This window comes from Rhipicephalus microplus, chromosome 1, assembly GCF_043290135.1.
Source record: "Rhipicephalus microplus isolate Deutch F79 chromosome 1, USDA_Rmic, whole genome shotgun sequence".
NCBI classification, from domain to species: domain Eukaryota; kingdom Metazoa; phylum Arthropoda; class Arachnida; order Ixodida; family Ixodidae; genus Rhipicephalus; species Rhipicephalus microplus.
Window position 1 is genome coordinate 188774663 of NC_134700.1, and position 18280 is coordinate 188792942.

At 44.3% G+C, this 18280-nt stretch overlaps 1 protein-coding gene across 1 annotated transcript; it reads right to left on the reverse strand.

Annotated features, from left to right (window-relative positions):
- Window positions 1–2843: 2843 nt before the first annotated feature.
- On the reverse strand, window positions 2844–17997 carry LOC119178132 (uncharacterized). Its single transcript, XM_037429294.2, has 5 exons — window positions 17847–17997; window positions 15214–15365; window positions 12632–12699; window positions 5919–6005; window positions 2844–3076 (listed from the first exon to the last, which is right to left on the reverse strand). Exons 1-5 carry the CDS (start codon window positions 17961–17963, stop codon window positions 2940–2942), a joined length of 561 nt encoding a protein of 186 aa, XP_037285191.2. The 5' UTR covers window positions 17964–17997; the 3' UTR covers window positions 2844–2939.
- Between the last annotated feature and the right edge of the window lie 283 nt (window positions 17998–18280).

Below are 18280 nucleotides of genomic sequence, written 5' to 3' on the forward strand. Positions count from 1 at the left end.
ATGGTGTAGCGGGTGATGCAACCGGCATCAGAAAAATGTCATTATAATTGAGGTTTAAGGATGCGACTGTGCTCCACGTTGCTATACAAACTTAGCGATTTGATAGGCACGCCCCACGTATGTAGAGGCGACTTTTTTGGCGAACTAAAAAAATATGTCGATTTCTGGTGACTTTTCACTCGTCCTATGGCGAATTTCACTCAGAGGCAACTCTGTCACCTTTCCTCCGTATGCTTCTCAGAATATAACATTGATTCCTAAGGTACACGCGATCTGCTGAATTTCTTCCTCTTTCTCTCTATTGTTTCCCAATTTTCCATTTTAAATGCAAAGCATTTCTTAGCGAACTTCGGCGACTTTGACCGTATCTATCTATCTATCTATCTATCTATCTATCTATCTATCTATCTATCTATCTATCTATCTATCTATCTGTCTATTTATCTATCTATCTATCTATCTATCTATCTATCTGTATATCTACGACATTTAGCTCTCCTTGCCGTTCCACTACTGGTATCTATACCAAAATTGGAATCGCATAACATGACTTTAAGACGAGCTTAAGTGATTAATCATCACATGAAAGTCATGGCATGTATCTCATGAATGTCATTATTTACATTTGATGGTCATGCTGCTCTTGCGGTGATTTTATCACATATTTCGAAACTGGTATGGTATGACATGAGTGCAATGCGAGCATAAGTAACAGACCTTAACGTGGAAATCATCATATGCATGTCATGCGAGTCATGACTACACGCCACGCTCATGGTGCCCTCGTGGTCGTTTCGCTAGCTTCACATTTACCAAGTTTGGTATTACGGGACGCGAATGGATGACGAAAGTATATGACTTGTGCAAACATGATAATCGTGAAATGCGTACCAGGTGAGAGCATGTCTACATGCCACGCTCATGATGTACTTGCAGCCGTTTCGCTAGCTTCACATATACCAAACTTGCGATGGAGGCAAAAATGTTGTAAGCCCGTGTGCTCAGATTTGGGTGCCCGTTAAAGAACCCCAGGTGGTCGAAATTTTTGGAGCTCTCCACTACGGCGTCTCTCATAATCATATGGTGGTTTTGGGACGTTAAACCCCACATGTCAATCAATCATTATACCAAACTTGCTATCACGGGACGTGAATGGATGATGAAGGTATGTGACTTGTGTAAACATGATAGTCATGTGATGCGTATCATGTAAAACAGGACTAAGGCTACGCTTATAGCGCGCTCGCGGCCGTTTCGCTAGCTCCACGTATACCACGTTTGATATTAAGAGACGGGAAGAGATCGCAAACGTAAATGACACGTCCAAATATGATAATCATGATGCGCGTGTCATGTAAAACATGACTACGTGCACGCTCATAGTGTGCTCGGGGCCACTTCCCTAGCTACACATATACCGGCATTACGTGACTTGAATGAACGATGATCAGAAATGGTGGACACAAACATCATAATCATCACATGGAAGTCATGTACGGCACAATTTACGTCCGCTCGTAATATTGTGCTGATTTTCAATCGACATATAAACTTTCTTTATTAGTGCTTCTCATATCATTGGTTCCCACGGTACGTGGGATCTGCCAATCCTTTTTTTTAATTTGCTCTTTGGTGGTGCTACAAAAATCACCACCGCCGGTACCCTAATCGCTACCCTGACCCTAATTGAGTAGCACAGAGAGAGCTGTCCGCAAGCGTATGTGCATAGGCTACATTTTAGAGCACCCCTTTACGTAGGTGTCGAGTCATGGGTTTTCTGAAAAGTTTGAAAGCTTGTCCCGCTAGTTCACACTGAAGTTCAAGTACCTAAGTTAGTTCACGCACTTAGGGACAGCATCAACAATCGCTGCTCCAGCTGAAGTCACCGATGCTTATAAGGGAGGTATTGTAAACAACCCTCTCTGTCTAAGAACAAGAAAGAGCTGCAGATGCGCCTTGGTGATTGTATAAGCGCCTAGGTATTATATTATTGGCAGCACAAATAATTGGTTTACTTGCTGTGCTGTCGTCTGGTAAAAGCCAACGCCTATAGTCCAAGGCAGCCCCACGTTTGAGGAGGGACTTCGCTTTGCGCAACACGAAAGTAATTTCAGGGAGCAAAGGTACACATTGATCGATGATTACGCCCAGGTGGTGGTATTACTGTAGCCGTTGCATTAGTGCCTCTTTGACTCGTGATTCAACGAACTAAATCTTTGACGAGCTTGTTGCCCAGGGTGGCAAGCAGTCATGGCTGACATACCAGGAGAAATCTGTACACCCTCTTCTACCAAGTATTACTGAGTTGCATACAGCTCTCTCAGCAATATCTCAAGAAGAAGTGGATCATGGTGTGAAGAGCAGCTAACCATAATGCGATATTATTAGCATAAAATGCCATGCCGACTGGAAGCTCCGTTTTTGGAGGCGATCGGCATGAAAGGTCAGCTACAACGTTGTCGAACAAAAGCGGCGACCAAGAAACACTGACTTGCGAGACGCCAAGATTAACAGCTTGATGTACACTTGTTATATCTTTAACGCACCCTTATTCTGCATCCCGATGGAAAATCTCGCACAAAATGCAGCAGACGACCTGAAATTTTCGCATTCAAAACTGCACAAATATTCGCCCTATATGAGACCGAGTTGAAGGCTTGCTGTGTGTCATGGAACACAAAGTACCCAGAGTGCCTATGTGCTCGGGCAGGTTCAATCGGTGATTTATGAGTGCAATGCTGGCGAGCTCTCAACGCTGGTAATGAAATCCCCTCTTGACTTCATGGAAGAAAGTGAGCTTCTGGTACTGCCCCAAAAGGCAGAGTTATAATTACTGAAAAGTTGGACTGGAAAAGAAAGTTTTATTTTTTCAACAACACATTGAAACAAGTCAGACCTTGGTACTCGCTGATACCTTAAAACAAAGTTCACAGGACATGCTATAGGTTGGCTGTCACAGCAGCGCAGCTCTCTTGATCGTAAACCGGATTGTCGACGTCACAGTTGTCCTCGAAATGGTCGACACAGTTTTGAGGCACGTTGTTCAGGGCTTCCCGGGTTACCCACAAGATGCACTCTGCGGCGAAGGCAAAAGAATGAGAGGCATTACGGATGTAATTTCACTATCAAGTGAGATAAACCCGCACTTTTCCCAGCCAACTTAGCAGGTGTCCAGCAGTGACCACTTCCAGATGAAATGCATGACTTTCTGATTTCAGGATACAGTCATTACAAAAACGTTCTCTTCGATATATTGTCCCTCGTTCCAAAATAATTTCAAATGATCACGTACCTTCCATAAACACAACAAACAAATATTTAGAAAAAAAAACGTGCAGGTGAGGGCACTTAGATATCCTAAGAACGTCAGTGCCGCGTACTTCTTTTGCGTCTTCGTATTACGGCGTAAGGTGCCATAATTGATACATTCATTTGGAATCCTTTTATTTCATTTATTGTGATTATTTAATACCTTTGAACTTTGTTCAATATGAATTATAGAACTGGTTGAAACACTTCTATTTTCTTTCATGTTTATAAGGAGAGAGAGAAAATAATCTTTCATTTGAGTAAATTCAGTGTGCACCCAAGATGTGTGGCCTTCTTATTCCAGGTAGCCGCGGGCCTTCGCCATCTCCCGCGCCCGTTTAACCTCGCTTCGCTGATATTTCCGGCCTGGGTCCGATAACTTGGCCTAATGCATGCCTATGGTCATGCATTAAACAACATCACAAAATCTTATGATCTGAGAGTTGAACGCTTTTGTTGCGCTTCTGTGCATGACCTCACTATGCACAATTCTGCTCTTGTTCATCTTTCATTTCATCGTTCCTTTAGAATGCAGACTGAATGCCTCCGATCAACATCCCTGCCATTCCGTCTATGGTTATTTTATTTTGCGTTTCATGGTATTTAATGAAATCAGGAACAAAATCTTAGTTCCACAGCTGTCTTGGCATGACGAGTAATTAACGAGTGGGATCTTTAGCTCAAATATACTACGCTAAAATGTTAAACATTGGCAGAAGTACTCGGAGATGAATGAAAGGTAAACGTGTCATTTTGTGAACTAGAAGGGAGCGCGTAATTTTTTTGTAAACTTTGTGATCACGTATCTGGTCAAGAACTTCAAATATCTGCTCTCTCATTTGCTGTGCTCCGAAAGGTGCAGTCGGCATTTGCATGGTTTCTGCTCGGTGTTGTAAGAAAACCTTCGGAGAGTCCGAGAAAATAACAAGCTTTTCTTTGCCTTTGTATGCCTCATACTCAATATCTTATAGACATATTTGTTGGCTAACACGCGCTTTTATATGTAGAATTTTAAATGGTCTTGCAATTATTTCACAGAAGTTCCAATGTCCCTTATGCATTCACGTCTAACGACTGGAAAGCGGAAGCCATCTGTTTCGTTTCCTCTTCAGACTGTCGTGCTGCTGTCTACCGTAGTCTTTCTGCGCCCAACGCAGTTTTTCATGGCTTTGTCGCCAGAAGGAGTGGAAAGCCTTCGGCACCTAACGTGCTACTGTCGTGGGTCCGTGATCGACTTTGCTTTGAACAAGTGATAATGTCACATTATCAGGTCATTTTTCGCATTTTATGAGATATTTAGGATTTTTGCCTTTATAAAAATGGCTGCCGCAAGTCCCCAATGCTCGCGCTTGTTGTGCATACAAGAAAACCATCTTGCACTCCAGAATCAGCTTTGTTGTACCGGAGGAATGCTATTTTCTGTCATCTACCGGAACTTCACGACACATGCTTGCGGTAAACATGCTACACTCTAGGACCGAACACTTTCTAGCTACGTGTACACTCTGCTAAGCATGCATGTGCAGTGTCAATTTTTATGGAAGATAACACAGGAATGCATAGCCTGCGTGCTCCTGTGGCTGCTGGCAGCGCGATCAAGTTGAAGAGAGAGCAACCACAGCCTCTTTTCGTGTCATCTGACGGTGCGCAAAGCTACGTCATTCATTGCTTATATGAATCAGCGGCAAGATAGCACACCATCCCTCTTCAAGGTGATTACCGGCTTCTTGCGTTATCCACCTTGAGAGAGGGGGGGATGGTATCTTGCCGCTGGTTTTATATCAGCATTGAATGGTTGCTTTGTTCGCTACGAGATGATGCAAAAAGAGGCTGCGGTTGCTCTCGCTTCCATTTGAACGCTCTGCCAGCAGCTGCCAGAGCGCGTAGGCCACGCGTTCCCGTGTTCCCTTTCATAAAAATTCACACTGCACATATACGTGCAAGGCATCAATTTATACATGCGGCTATTCTTACATAGAGAAAACAAGTGGCTTCTATGCATGTTTATGGTAGCGCATTACCGGCGTCCAAGCACGTATATATTACCGTAAAAAAATGGTTTCTAGTGCACCGGCAAGGTATTAAGAAATTGTTGTCCTACATATTTCTAGCATCACTGCGTCAATGAAACAAACCGACTTTCTACTTTTTTTCAACATAGTGATGGTGGAAGTTTTTTGGTGCACACATTCTAAGTCGATCCTTGTACAATTATTAAAGAACAGAATAAATTAGTTTCGCGTTAGAGCCTTTGAATGCTGTAACATCACACCACCCCGCCATGGTGGTCTAGTGGCTAAGGTACTCGGTTGCTGACTCGCAGGTCGCGGGCTCGAATCCCGGCTGCGGCAGCTGCATTTCCGAACAAGGTGCAAATGTTGTAGGCCCGTGTGCTCAGATTTGGGTGCACGTTAAAGAACCCCACGTGGTCTAAATTTCCGGAGCCTTCCACTACGGCGACTCTCATAATTATATGGTGCTTTTGGGACGTTAAACCCCACATATCAATCAAATCAGCTGTAACGTCACACCAGTTGGCCGTTAGAAATGCATTTTAGAGAAGCTTTACGAACACACTTTGGCTGATCTCGTTGAACTTTGCAACTTACCTTGTTCGTTCTTGTATGGGATTTCCAAAACAGTACATGTCTTGTAGTCAGTGTAGATGAAATTGGCAACCTTGTCACTTCCATCACCTGACACACAGAGCGAAGGGAAACAGCATTTTGAAACTAAGTGCCCACGACATTGAGTCACGAAATATATGACAACTTTGTAAGAATTTCTACAACAAATCTACCTCATATGAGCTCGTATGGACTAGAGAAAAATATAAAGCAGGAAGATGCGAACTAAGTAACATCACGGGAACATGAGAATCCTAATCAAACTTTCTAATATTTTAGGTCATGTTGCCTATGCTACCTGGGCGTACTTGGGTCTGGTGTAGAGCATCATGTGTTATATAAAGTTTGGCTCTTGATTTATTTGTAGTCACTGTGCCTTTGAGTTTGTCTTCTCACCAATTCAGTGTATACTTACACTTTCCTCAGATTTTAAACAGTAGCCTTATAACATTGCCGCAAACAGAACTCACACGATACAAATAGCTTCCATCGCTGACCTTCTACTCTATTTTCTTGTTAGTGGCGATGTTTCAAACTCTTGCGCGTTCTCGCTGTGAAATCAACCTTGCTTCATGTACTTCTTTTGTCCAATTTATCCTTCAGGCCAGCTGTTAGATTTATTCAGTGAAAGATGGATGCGTGCACGCAAATAATTTAAGGGATGAATACGGGACATTCTGTGTAGCCTTTCGACATCACTGAATTTGACTGCAGTGCACTTGAAGAAGTTCAATTGAACTAAAAGACAACGTGCGTACAGCAGCGACTCAACCTGCAATCATCGAATAACGCAGCCTATTCCCTACTAATCAAGCTACGGCAGTGATAGTACGCTTACTCGGGCACATCTGTACATTTAAACCTGATATTATCAATCAGCATCGCTCGCATCTATGACGGCAAGTGTGGAACACTTTTTTCTAGCCTGCTGGTGTGACGTAGCACGTCATATCTTTAAGAGCTGGCAGCTGACTAAAAACCCCTTGCAACACAGCGACTGTATCAACTCCAATAGAATGAGACCCGCGAATGCATGAAAGGCGAATTTAGGAGCTCTTTTTATATATAAACAACCGCAATCAGTGCCAGCAGACAATGCCTATAAATGAATAGTCAGACATAAATTCTCACGTTTAATTGAGTCGCGCCCACCTGTAGATACTCTACAGTTCGGTGCTACTGCAGAACGATTAGGCGAGGAATATGTTAACCAGCATTTCTCAATGTAGAACTCTCACAAACGAGTGTTTTTTACATTCTGCATCTTCAGCTTACGCCCCGAAACAGCTAGAGCAATTTTAACAAACAGCATTTTTCTTCAGCTCAAAGGCATAAAACAGTTCTTTCTTGTAATTAGGGAAGTGATTCTCTTGTGGAACACATATTTCGGTCTGTGCTGTATTTTCTGCGTTCCACAGCGCAACAGCGGTGTCTCCAGCCCCCTACATCGCGGTAATGGATGTACAATCCCCGGAGATCCCGCCCGGTACCAGTTCATCCACGGGCATTGCTTCAAGAAAGCGTGGTAATCCATCTAGTGAGAGCGAGGACACCGAGTCGTACTCTGCATCAGACTACGAGTCCTCGGAAGACGGCTTCGAACCTGTGCTCTACCGCAAGGTCAAACGAAGAATCATGAACGCATCATCGGCATCAAGTACAGCCACTGTGAGGACAGCGCCTCAGCGATGGCCTCACTCCATTCTGTTTGTGCCGCAGACTACTACTGCCAATCTACGCTTCCTCAACAGGCAAGCACTGTCCTTGTACCTTGAAAAAATTGTGCCTAACGAGATTAAGGACATCAGGATAAACACGAGGAAGAATATTTTGGCAATCGACGTGAGGAACCCAAGTGCACTGAACATGCTACAGCAAGTGTCGGAGCTGGGAAACATCAAAGTCCGATCCATCATACCAGCGAATGGTGACACCGTAACAGAAGTTATCTATGACATAGACACTGAAATCACCAATGAAGATTTTCCTGTACTGATAAAACCAGTGAGCGAAAACAACGTCATTGTGCATGCTGGTCGCCTAGGCAACTCTCGTTGTGTGCGAATAACATTCAAGGGTGACTGTCTTCCCTCTTAAGTGAAGGTTGGCCATTTCCGTCACCAGGTTCACCCATTTATTCCGAAGCCTATGCAGTGTTTCAAGTGCCAGAAGATTGGCCACGTGCAGGGCGTTTGCAGAAATTCCGCAGTGTGCCCCCTATGCGCTGAACACCACTCAGAAGACGACTGTAATGCAACTACGTTGAAATGCCTCAACTGCCAAGGCGCTCACAGTGCTTCCTCCAAGGACTGTCCTCAGATTAAAAAAGAGATTTATATTCTAAGGCAAATGGTGCGAGACAACTCGACTCGCAGAGAAGCTGCGCAAAAAGTAAGGCGAAGGCGCCGCCATCGTCGAAGGTCCTCACGAAGGACAGTGCAAAATCTGACGACAAAGTCAGAAACTCAGGTGAAATCGACAGGCGCGACTCCTAGCACGGCAAACATCTGCGCTGAAAGAGAAGATGCCGGAAGATCTCTCTCTCCAAAGGAATGGCCACTCCTTCAGCCTAGACGATCTGTTGAGCCTCAACAGATGCCGCCTACATGACCTGTTGAGCCTCAACACAAGCTGCCTCAAGAACAAGCACAAAATGCTGCAACAGCCGGGAAGCCAGATCATCGCGTGATGGTGATGCTAAGATCATTAGTGGACACCATTCGCATGTTGTTAAACGACATGAATACACCGTCAGCCAAAAGTGCCCTTCAAGTACTGGACGCGCTTAGCCCAGTGCTAGCAGCCCTAGAGTAGACCATGGCTAACCCACCACTGTCTTTCAGGGATGAGGTTCGTAAAGCAGCAATACTGCAGTGGAACGCCAGGGGACTGAGATCGCGCATTGGTGACTTTCGTGAATTTGTGTACGTCAATATGTTTCCCGTAATCGTCATCTGTGAGCCTAACTTATCGAGTGCAATACGACTCTCGGGATACGAACCTTTTATGTCGTCTACTGTTAGTGAAAGCAGCAAGGTTCTGGTGTACATTTGCCGATACCTCACTTACATCTTTCAACCTGTACCACCTCATGACGGAAACCAATACGTATGCTTAAGAGTGAAAAAGAGGAGGCTCAACATCACGGTGGTTGGCGCATACCTATCACCATCAAGCCGTTTCGATCAAAAAAGACTACGAGACATCCTAGCGTTAACTCCTGACCCGTGTGTTATCATCGGGGATTTTAACGCTCATCATACATTATGGGGAAGTCAGAATACCAACATGAAGGGCAGAAGCTTGGTGTCTTTTGCCTCCGACAACCAACTTCGGTTACTGAACGACGGCAGTCCTACATTTTTACGTGGCTCCACATACAGTAGCTGTCTCGACTTGGCTTTTGTTTCGCGAAGCCTAGTGAAACATACTGAATGGTTCACGGATATAGAAACGCATGGGAGTGATCACATTCCAACATACGTCAAGATCAGAGGATTGTCGCCTCCTAAAGTGCGCGCCATGGTTAAAAGAGTGGACTGGAAAAAATTTCAGTCTTGTATGGAAGACTAATGCCAAGAACACATATCCGATTTACAAGAGGCCATCCACAGCACTGTAAAAGAGAGTGTGTGTACGATCCCATGTCTTGCAAGATTCATGGACATCGACATAGAGCTGGAGCGGCTTCGAGCCTTGCGACGACGAGCTGAAAGAAGGTACCGGCGCACGAAGGACATAAAAGATTTACGGACTGCTAGACGTATGCAGAAGAAGATCAAACGCCGGTTGGACAAGCTAGCATTCCAACGCTGGATTACTTTCTGCGAGCCACTCGACCCTCGTAAGCCTTTATCGCACATATGGACGACGGTTAGAGGTTTGCGGTCATCGCCCATTCAGAAGTCACCATTCAAGGCCTTAGCCCTTCACCAAAATCGACCAGATGTGGACGTTGCTGAAGAGTTCTGTGCCGGATTATCGGGGCAAACTACAGCCATCAGCAGCTCACCACTTTCGAGCAGTTGTCCGCCACCACGTGATTCCTCTATGGACTTCCCGTTCACCATTCAGGAGCTCAAAGCAGCACTCGCTTCATGCAAACGTACCTCTGCACCAGGACCTGACGGAATCTCCTACAGAGCCCTGTGTCATCTGGGTGAGCGCGCGAGAATAGCTCTACTTCAGCTATATAATGATTGTTGGCTAGAGGGCACTGTCTCCTTAAGTTGGAAAACTAGTCGTCTAGTACCATTACTGAAACCTGGCAAATCACCATTGGTACTCTCCTCCTATCGCCCGATCGCATTGGCCAGTTGCGTGGGTAAAGTGATGGAGAGAATGATTCTCGGCCGACTCGAGTGGTACTTGGAGTATCATCAGATCTACCCAAATGCCATGGCTGGCTTTCGACGTGGTCGATCATTGATCGATAACGTCATCGACCTAGTCACGTACGTTGAACACGAGAAAGGCCATAAGCGTCTTTGCGCCTCTCTGTTCCTTGACGTCAAAGGAGCCTATGATAACGTGACACATGAATCCGTCCTTGCCGCACTAGAAGAGATTGGATTGTGTGGCCGAATGTTTAAGTGGATACGCAGTTATCTTCAAATGCGATCCTATTTCGTGAGTACAGAGACTGGGAACACGTCTACACATTTCAGTTGTCGTGGCGTCCCTCAGGGTGGTGTACTGAGCCCCGTGCTATTCAATATAACACTAATCGCTCTCCATACGCACCTACCAAACAATATTTATCTATCAACATACGCTGATGACATCTGCATATGGACATCTGCAGTAACTCACCTGCAGTTACGAGCGAGAATACAGAGAGCTTCTACTTCAACTGCTTTGTATCTACGCAATCGCGGCCTGGAAATTTCCTCCGGAAAGTGCGCTCTTCTGGCATTTACGCGCAAACCCATGTCGAATTACAGAGTGTCAATTAACGGTCAAAATATACCATATCGTCGATGTCACAAATTTCTGGGTGTCATAGTCGACAGAGACTTATCATGGAGCCCTCATGTGTCGTATTTGAAAAAGCTATTGACAGGCATATGCCATCTTTTCAAGTTTCTCGCTGGAAAGACTTGGGCAATGCAGCCTAATGCTATGTTACGACTGTACAGGGTGCTTTTCCTTGGCTTTTTACGATACAGTCTGCCTGCATTATCAAACGCCAGTAAAACAAGTCGACGCATGATACAAAGCGTTCAGGCACAGGCGCTTCGAATATGTCTAGGTCTGCCTCAGGGTGCCTCAACAATGGCAACTATAGCTATAGCCAAAGACCACCTCGTGCAGACCCATATTGAAATTGAAGCTTTGAGCATACACATAAGGCATGTGGGCCGGAATCCCCATCACCACCTAGCCACTCTACCAGTGGATAGACCTCATACTTCCTTTTGTCGAACAATAACTACACATGGTGACTCCCTACCAACTGGTTTTACGCCCGCGGCGAGACCTTCAATTCCTCCATGGTGCCTCAAACAGCCAGTCATCTACCTGACAATACCCGGCATCCAGAAAAAAGGTGATTTCTCAATACCAGCCCTCAAGCAGCTCGCATTACTTCTGCTTTACGAGAAGTACCAAGACTGCACCCACGTCTACACCGACGGCTCCGTCCTGACAAACAGCTCAACTGCGGCGGTCGTTATTCCGACGCACGCCACAACCATCTAATTCAGGACAGCTCATGCAACCACAACAACGGCAGCAGAGCTTGCAGCGCTTCGCGCTGCGCTGCGTTTCATTAACGACCAAAGCACGCAACGGTGGACGATTTTTTGCGACTGCAAGGCGGCACTGCAGTCACTTCTGTCAAATCTACGCCGTGGTCCACACGAGCAGTTGGTATTTGAAACAGCAGAAATGCTACACCACATAACAGAGAAAGGGCACCACGTTATATTTCAGTGGTTGCCAAGCCACTGTGGAATTATCGGTAACGAACGAGCTGATCAAGCAGCCCGTTCAGCCCATACAGAAGACAACGACCAGTCAATACCTCTCTCAAGAATGGACGCTGCTAGGAGGCTCCGCATGCTTGCTCGCCAACGCTCCATGGCTCTTTGGAATGAGCCTCTCTTTACGCATGCAAGATTACGCATCCCTTGATCCAACGTTAAGCATGCAGCTTCCAACAAAAATTCGACGAGGCGACGCTACTGCTCTGTGCAGACTATGGTTGGGAGTCGCGTTTACCCGTGCGTACGCGTTCCGCATAGGTATGGCCGACACCGCCGACTGTGCACACTGCGGAGATGAAGAAACAATTCGACATATACTGTGTGACTGCCCGAAATACAACCTGGAAAGACAACACCTTTCTAATAAACAAAACAGGTTAGACGACCAGCCGCTGTCAGAAGAAAGGATACTGTGCCATCGTCATGACTCATCGTCACAGAAGAAAGCCGTGGAAGCGCTACTGGGCTTCTTACGAACTACTGGCCTGTCGGAACGCCTCTGAGTGGACTGATTTTGTGTGTGCGTGTGTGTCGGTGTTTTTCTCTTATTTATTTTTTTAACTCTCCCTTTCTCTTTCAACCCCCTATTCCCCAACCCCAGTGTAGGGTAGCATACCGGATACTAGCATGTGGTTAACGTCCCTGCCTTCCTCTTTTCTCGTTTCTCTCTCTCCTTCTTGTAATTATCTCATCAGACCGCACTCTTACCATCTTCCGGTGTGTAAATGGGCTTGTCCGGGCTAAGTCCTTCTCTCAGATTGAAGGTGACATTTTTCCTGAAAAAGAATGGTTATAAAATATTTGTATATGCAAGCCTGAAGGCCGGGAGTTCGAGGGATGGAGGAGAGAAAATGGCCAAACCTTTTCTCCCGTCGTCCTCCAGGACTGCAGATTATTTTAGTTTCTCTCTCTCCTTCGGTTTCTTTGTTTATTTCTCCCTCTCGCGTGCGCTAGTTTTGTCATGTAGCACAAATTTTATTATATACGTGATAGAAGCTAGAGCTTGGAAAAATTCATCACATCGTCAATCACAAGCTGATGGACTGTGCGCAGCCATGAAAAAAGCTCAACGTAAATTACAATAGTGGTGACGCGTAGTCTGAAGTAAATGAATTAACGACCAAAATAAAACGTTCAAAAGGAACCAATGTGGTGCTCTACTGCTTCATTCCTTACTCTTTAACAATTACGCTACTTGCGCACAACCGTAATACAAAACTTTTGAAGGAGGCCAGAAAACTTCGCCGAGAACTTTACAATCACTGTTAATGGCATCACGAATCGACTCTCTCTAAAAATTACATTCAAGATAAGGCAAATAGGCTCTGAGCGTACATCTAGATGAGTGCGTGGAATTCTGGGTATCGTATCGGTGAGTAACAGTACATTACACGAGCTTTGCCACACATAATGCTGATTGCACGACATAAAATCAATATATATAAATGTGAATTTCTTTTGTTTTCCAGTCGTCGTAAGCAATTCCAGAAGGATTTAGGAAATAGCTGGTGTGGACAATATTTCAAGAACCAGCCCTCTCAATGGTGGCAAGATGCTTTTAAAAATGAGTTATTTGTTGGGACATATGATGGTTGACTTGCGCCTTTGTGTTACAGATTTCTATGATAAGTCTCAATTTCTAGGCTCATTTTTGAAACATAGGCTCATAATGAATAGATTGTTTTCACAGAGAACAACAATCTTTTACCGCATAATTAGACTATGTCTAGGCTTAAATCTATAGTAAACCTTGTTTCTTGTGTTGTGTGTCACATGTGTTTGGACTATAGCCGCGGTTATGACCACAACGCAAGACAAGGCTATGTCCTAAGAAGCTTCGCCCTGAAAATTCTTGGCATAGTCATTCGAATGGAGACAGGCTTTCGCCGAACACACTTTGGAATTTACAAAGCACCCTTCAATTTTCTTTCGAGGTCGCGTGCTTTCCGGTTTTGTTGAGCGCCCAAAAGACGGTGCTACAATGGCATCATGTAGCTTTACGTCACGTGTCAGCAATTAAGAATTCGCAACGTCAGATTTTTGTGCTCTGTGACATTATGTTGTCGTTATATGGTGACGTCATCAGAGTGCGACTTTTTTTTTGCATCACTCGTACTCGTCACCACAGGACGGTCGCCAAAGATAGTCAATTTTCTCGTACAATCAGGCATCTACACGTTGCTCCTTATTGCAAGCGACTTTCACCATTTCTATCTACCCGTCTAGCTGCCTGCATTTGCGCACACTTGTCGTAGTCGACTAAACATGGTAATATACACACATTTATAAGAGCACATCAGTATATAACATGGGAAACTGACACGAAGCACTCCTCGGGTTGTTCGAGCTTTGCTCAAATAAGCGGAAAAAATGAAACTTAACAAACGCACATGATCACAACACAGCTTGTACTTCGTTGCGTTAAAACTTGCGTCTCTGCTCTAACGCGAATACCCGCATTATGCGAGACCTTGAGATACCTTTCCGCACTGCAGTGTATTCAACATGCTTGGGAAGGCCACAATACGCGAACAACCACTAAACTTAAACGAACACGTTGAAACGCTTCGTAACGCTTGGCTCAACGTGAAAAACACCTAGGGGCTACTCACTGACTGGTTCGCATGAAAATAATTCCCTCCATTTCGCCTCCACACATTTCGCCTCCACTGAAATGTGTCTTCCGCTGCTGCGATCAAACCTGTGACCCTCGAATCAGCAGCCGAACACCAAAACCGCTACACCACCGTGCACGGCGCCCCCCACCTTTTTTTTTTTTGCTCGCCGATTTGAAGGTTTGACCTGAATCCGTAACTTTTTTTTCTATGGCTATCACAGCTAGCCCTTGTCCAATACGCGTGTCATCGATGCCCATTCACACGTAACTTTGCGTCATGTACGACGCTGAAGCTGGTATTGTACATGCATGATGGTCTTCCATCCTGCTGCTTTCCCAACTTGCAATAAGGTCGGTACCTTGTAAAGCTCCAGAGCAGTTAGTCGCGTACTCCTCCTACTGAAAGAAGGTAAAATTGATTGAGTGATTGATTGATTCATTGATCGATCGATTGATTGATTGGTTGATTGATTGATTGAATGAGATTGATTGATTATTGATTGATTGATTGATTGATTGATTGATTGATTGATTGATTGATTGATTGATTGATTGATTGATGTTACTAAACTACGGCATCGCGACTTGGTGGTCACTCAAAGCGCAAAAGCGCATTCTGATGGCAGACTAATTCAGCTATACAGTCTGACGAAAAGAGTCGACTAGATCTCACTTCACGTGGTCGTTGAGACCTGCCAAAAGCCACGTGTAGGTGGCCGTGTGGCCTTCCTCGTCGTAATTCGACCGCACCGCCGTGAGGCAATCGAGGTCTCCGTCCTTGTCCACGTCGAATACTGCGATGGAGACTGGGAAAATCTCGAACATCTGCAACACACCAGGGCATTCATTTTGTACGCACACAAATCATACCAAGTGCAATCAAAATTCAAGGTCGACTTTCCTAGACGTGTGCCTCCCGAAAAAACCATATAAATATTTCTTTATCGCAAAGTGATGTTCGAGCTCATGCATTCCAATAACCATTCTAATTACGTGCGCCATAAGTTCTTACTAACGCGATTGTATACGGTAGGTACCGTCGTGGTAAAGATGTTCTTTAATAACAGTAGTTCAACAAAAACGGCACATGCAAATAAGTGTTTAGTTTCTTTTTGCAGCCGGTACTTGTCAATTTCATATAATTTCCATGCATATCCTTCATACACCATTTTTCTTATGCAGTCTTCCTGTGGGGCTACTGTACAATTAGTTCCTTTGTTGCGTGTGCATTAATTGCCACAGCATTTCTTACATTGCAAAATACTGTCACGTAGCCAAGACACCTAAATGTACGCGAATGAGATGAGCGTCTCACCGAGTTGAAAGCGTATGCTTGTGTGCGGGATTCTTTCATAAGATGTAGGCCTTCCAGGACTTCTACTCTGGAGTTTATAAAACTTTTGAAGGAGACCAGCAACACTTTGCCATGTAATCACCTATTCTGGCCAACTTTCTTGTTTTCCAAGTAGAAGTTTAGGTAATATTTAAGTGCGCAAACCCAACCACTCATTAGGGGTGAGTATGCAGTGAATGTTAGCCGATTAGTATGCCAAATACTTTTGTGTTTGAAGCCCGTTTGGCCTAATTAAGTTTGGCAACTCAGAACTATATAGTGCTAAGCCCATTTATTGGTCAAGGATTTTTCATGCTAACATTTAGACGATAATTTCATGAAGGCAGATTGAATAAAAACTGAAAACAAAGAAACTAAAATCATACGACAAAAAATATTCAGCATGTAGCGTGCGACCATGCAAGCATACGAGAAAGGTACATTGAGTTGACTAGAACAATGTCAATTATGAGTATTAAATTATAAAACGTTTTTCATTTTTTACGAATAAGTGTTGTGATATTTTCTTGTTCTTAAATTTTAGACGTTGTTGCATTTCTTTACGAATATTTGTTATAAAAAAATTGAATTAGTATACGTTCCTATACTAATTCGTTCCGTAGCTTGTATAAGATTACTTATGGCACCAAAGACACCCCAAAACGGAAGCACCGAAGTTGAGTGTGATTTCTGCAATAAAGTCGAAGCCTATCGTGCATACACGTTTTCTTGCAGCAGAGAAACTAATTTCTATTTGACCGGTTGTGTGACATGGGGTTCGCGAAATTTCGGTCGCACAAGCGTTTTTTTTTTTTTTTTTCGGCTGACGGACGCAGATGCTCTGGCCGTACACAGCTGACTCGACATTCTACGTCAAAAACAACTGCAATTCGTAGGACCACCTGTGGTAAAACAGGAATCACTACAATCACGATGTTGACTGAAGGAAAGGAAATAACGTGCCAAGCGTGTCACCATGATTTATGAAAGAATGTACCCGAATTGTTTAGAGTTGTGTCGGTAACCTTTTTGAGGAGGAGGACAAGTTGCATGAATACACGACACAGCGGGGCAGCACATAAAATAGGGGCGGGGGGTCTTTGCAAGAAAAGATAAAAATTCAGCTATATGGCGACTTTTCGGGCTTTGCATTTTCAGCCAACTAGCAAACGTATACATGAATAGTGCTCATCGAAAGACGGGGAAAGTCGTTAATCTGTTTATTGTTTAGTCAGAAGGGGCTTGTAGGAGGTAGTGGGTTGGACATGAATGTTTCGGGAGTTGTGTTATAGGCGGCCTCTGAACTAATGGCCTCAGGTTCACTGAAAATATTGGAATACATATTTTCATACGAGAATCATGTTGTGCCTAATGGGCATTCCATGATTTTGTTGTCTTTCTAGACGATAATTTTCTTTTGAAATTTGGTGATTTACTTGACCTCCCGCAAAAAGTAATGTTTGCCTGTTCTGTTGCAACAGGACAGCCTCTGATTATTACTTTCAAAATATGCACATGGTCACTATTTTCACCGTTTTGAATTTTCTCTGCGTCAGCAATAGAAGCGCATGAGCTAGAGCTTCTTGATTAAATGTGTCGGCAGTCTCGTTACAGAGTTTGCCATTCACAATAAGTAGTCAAGCATCTACACAAACCGCTCACTTTCTCGCACAGATTTTATTCGCTTATTTTGCTGAGGAGGTGCATCACGAAGATTGACAAATACTAACGCACTAACGTGGATGCCTACGCACACCAAAAGCGATAACTGTCTCCGAACGCAAGAACGATAATTCTCTTTCCACCCATTATTCACGTAGTGCACTGAATATCTCAAGCAACAAATTTGCAGAAGAAAACTAGGCACGACAATTTTCTAATTTAGTTATTTTCTGTCCACGTCTTGAAGCTTTAGTTTTTTTACAGATATGACTATTATTTAGGCACTGAATGTAAGGCAATCACGCGAATACCTTGAAGGCATCGGTCACGTTGTGCTGTAGGCGGTGCTTTGCTTGGCCCTGTGCAAACGAGCTGTCGACGCACAGCATGACGCCGACGAAAAAAAGGGGAGAAACAACCAGCCGCATGTCTCCGCTCGAAGATTGTCAATATGCAGGGCTGGCTGATGAAGCAGCTAGCTTAGCTGGCGAGAGCACATAAATACCTTCCTGCAAGAACTCTTCTTTTTGTTTGTGTGACACTTAGTAGCGACGCACATAATGAGAAAAACAGCGGTTGTCACATGCAATCAGTTGCTGGTTTAAAATGTTCGGCTTCTAAAGCCATCAAGCACCGCTGTCACAAAGAAAGGTGAGATGCTTTCGGTGTTAATAGCTGTCATATTTCGTGGCAATGAGTCCGAGTGAATAACGCAATCGCCCAAGAACCAGACCATACAACGTGC

What these genes read in the sequence shown, in the direction of transcription:
- LOC119178132 (XM_037429294.2), bottom strand. Translation starts at nt 17,963, where the DNA reads ATGCGGCTGGTTGTTTCTCCCCTTTTTTTCGTCGGCGTCATGCTGTGC. An exon ending in GGTCTCAACGACCACGTGAA is followed by an intron (nt 12,700 to 15,213) that starts GTGAGATCTAGT and finishes ATTCTTTTTCAG; the next exon opens with GAAAAATGTCACCTTCAATC. An exon ending in CATTTACACACCGGAAGATG is followed by an intron (nt 6,006 to 12,631) that starts GTAAGAGTGCGG and finishes TCTGTGTGTCAG; the next exon opens with GTGATGGAAGTGACAAGGTT.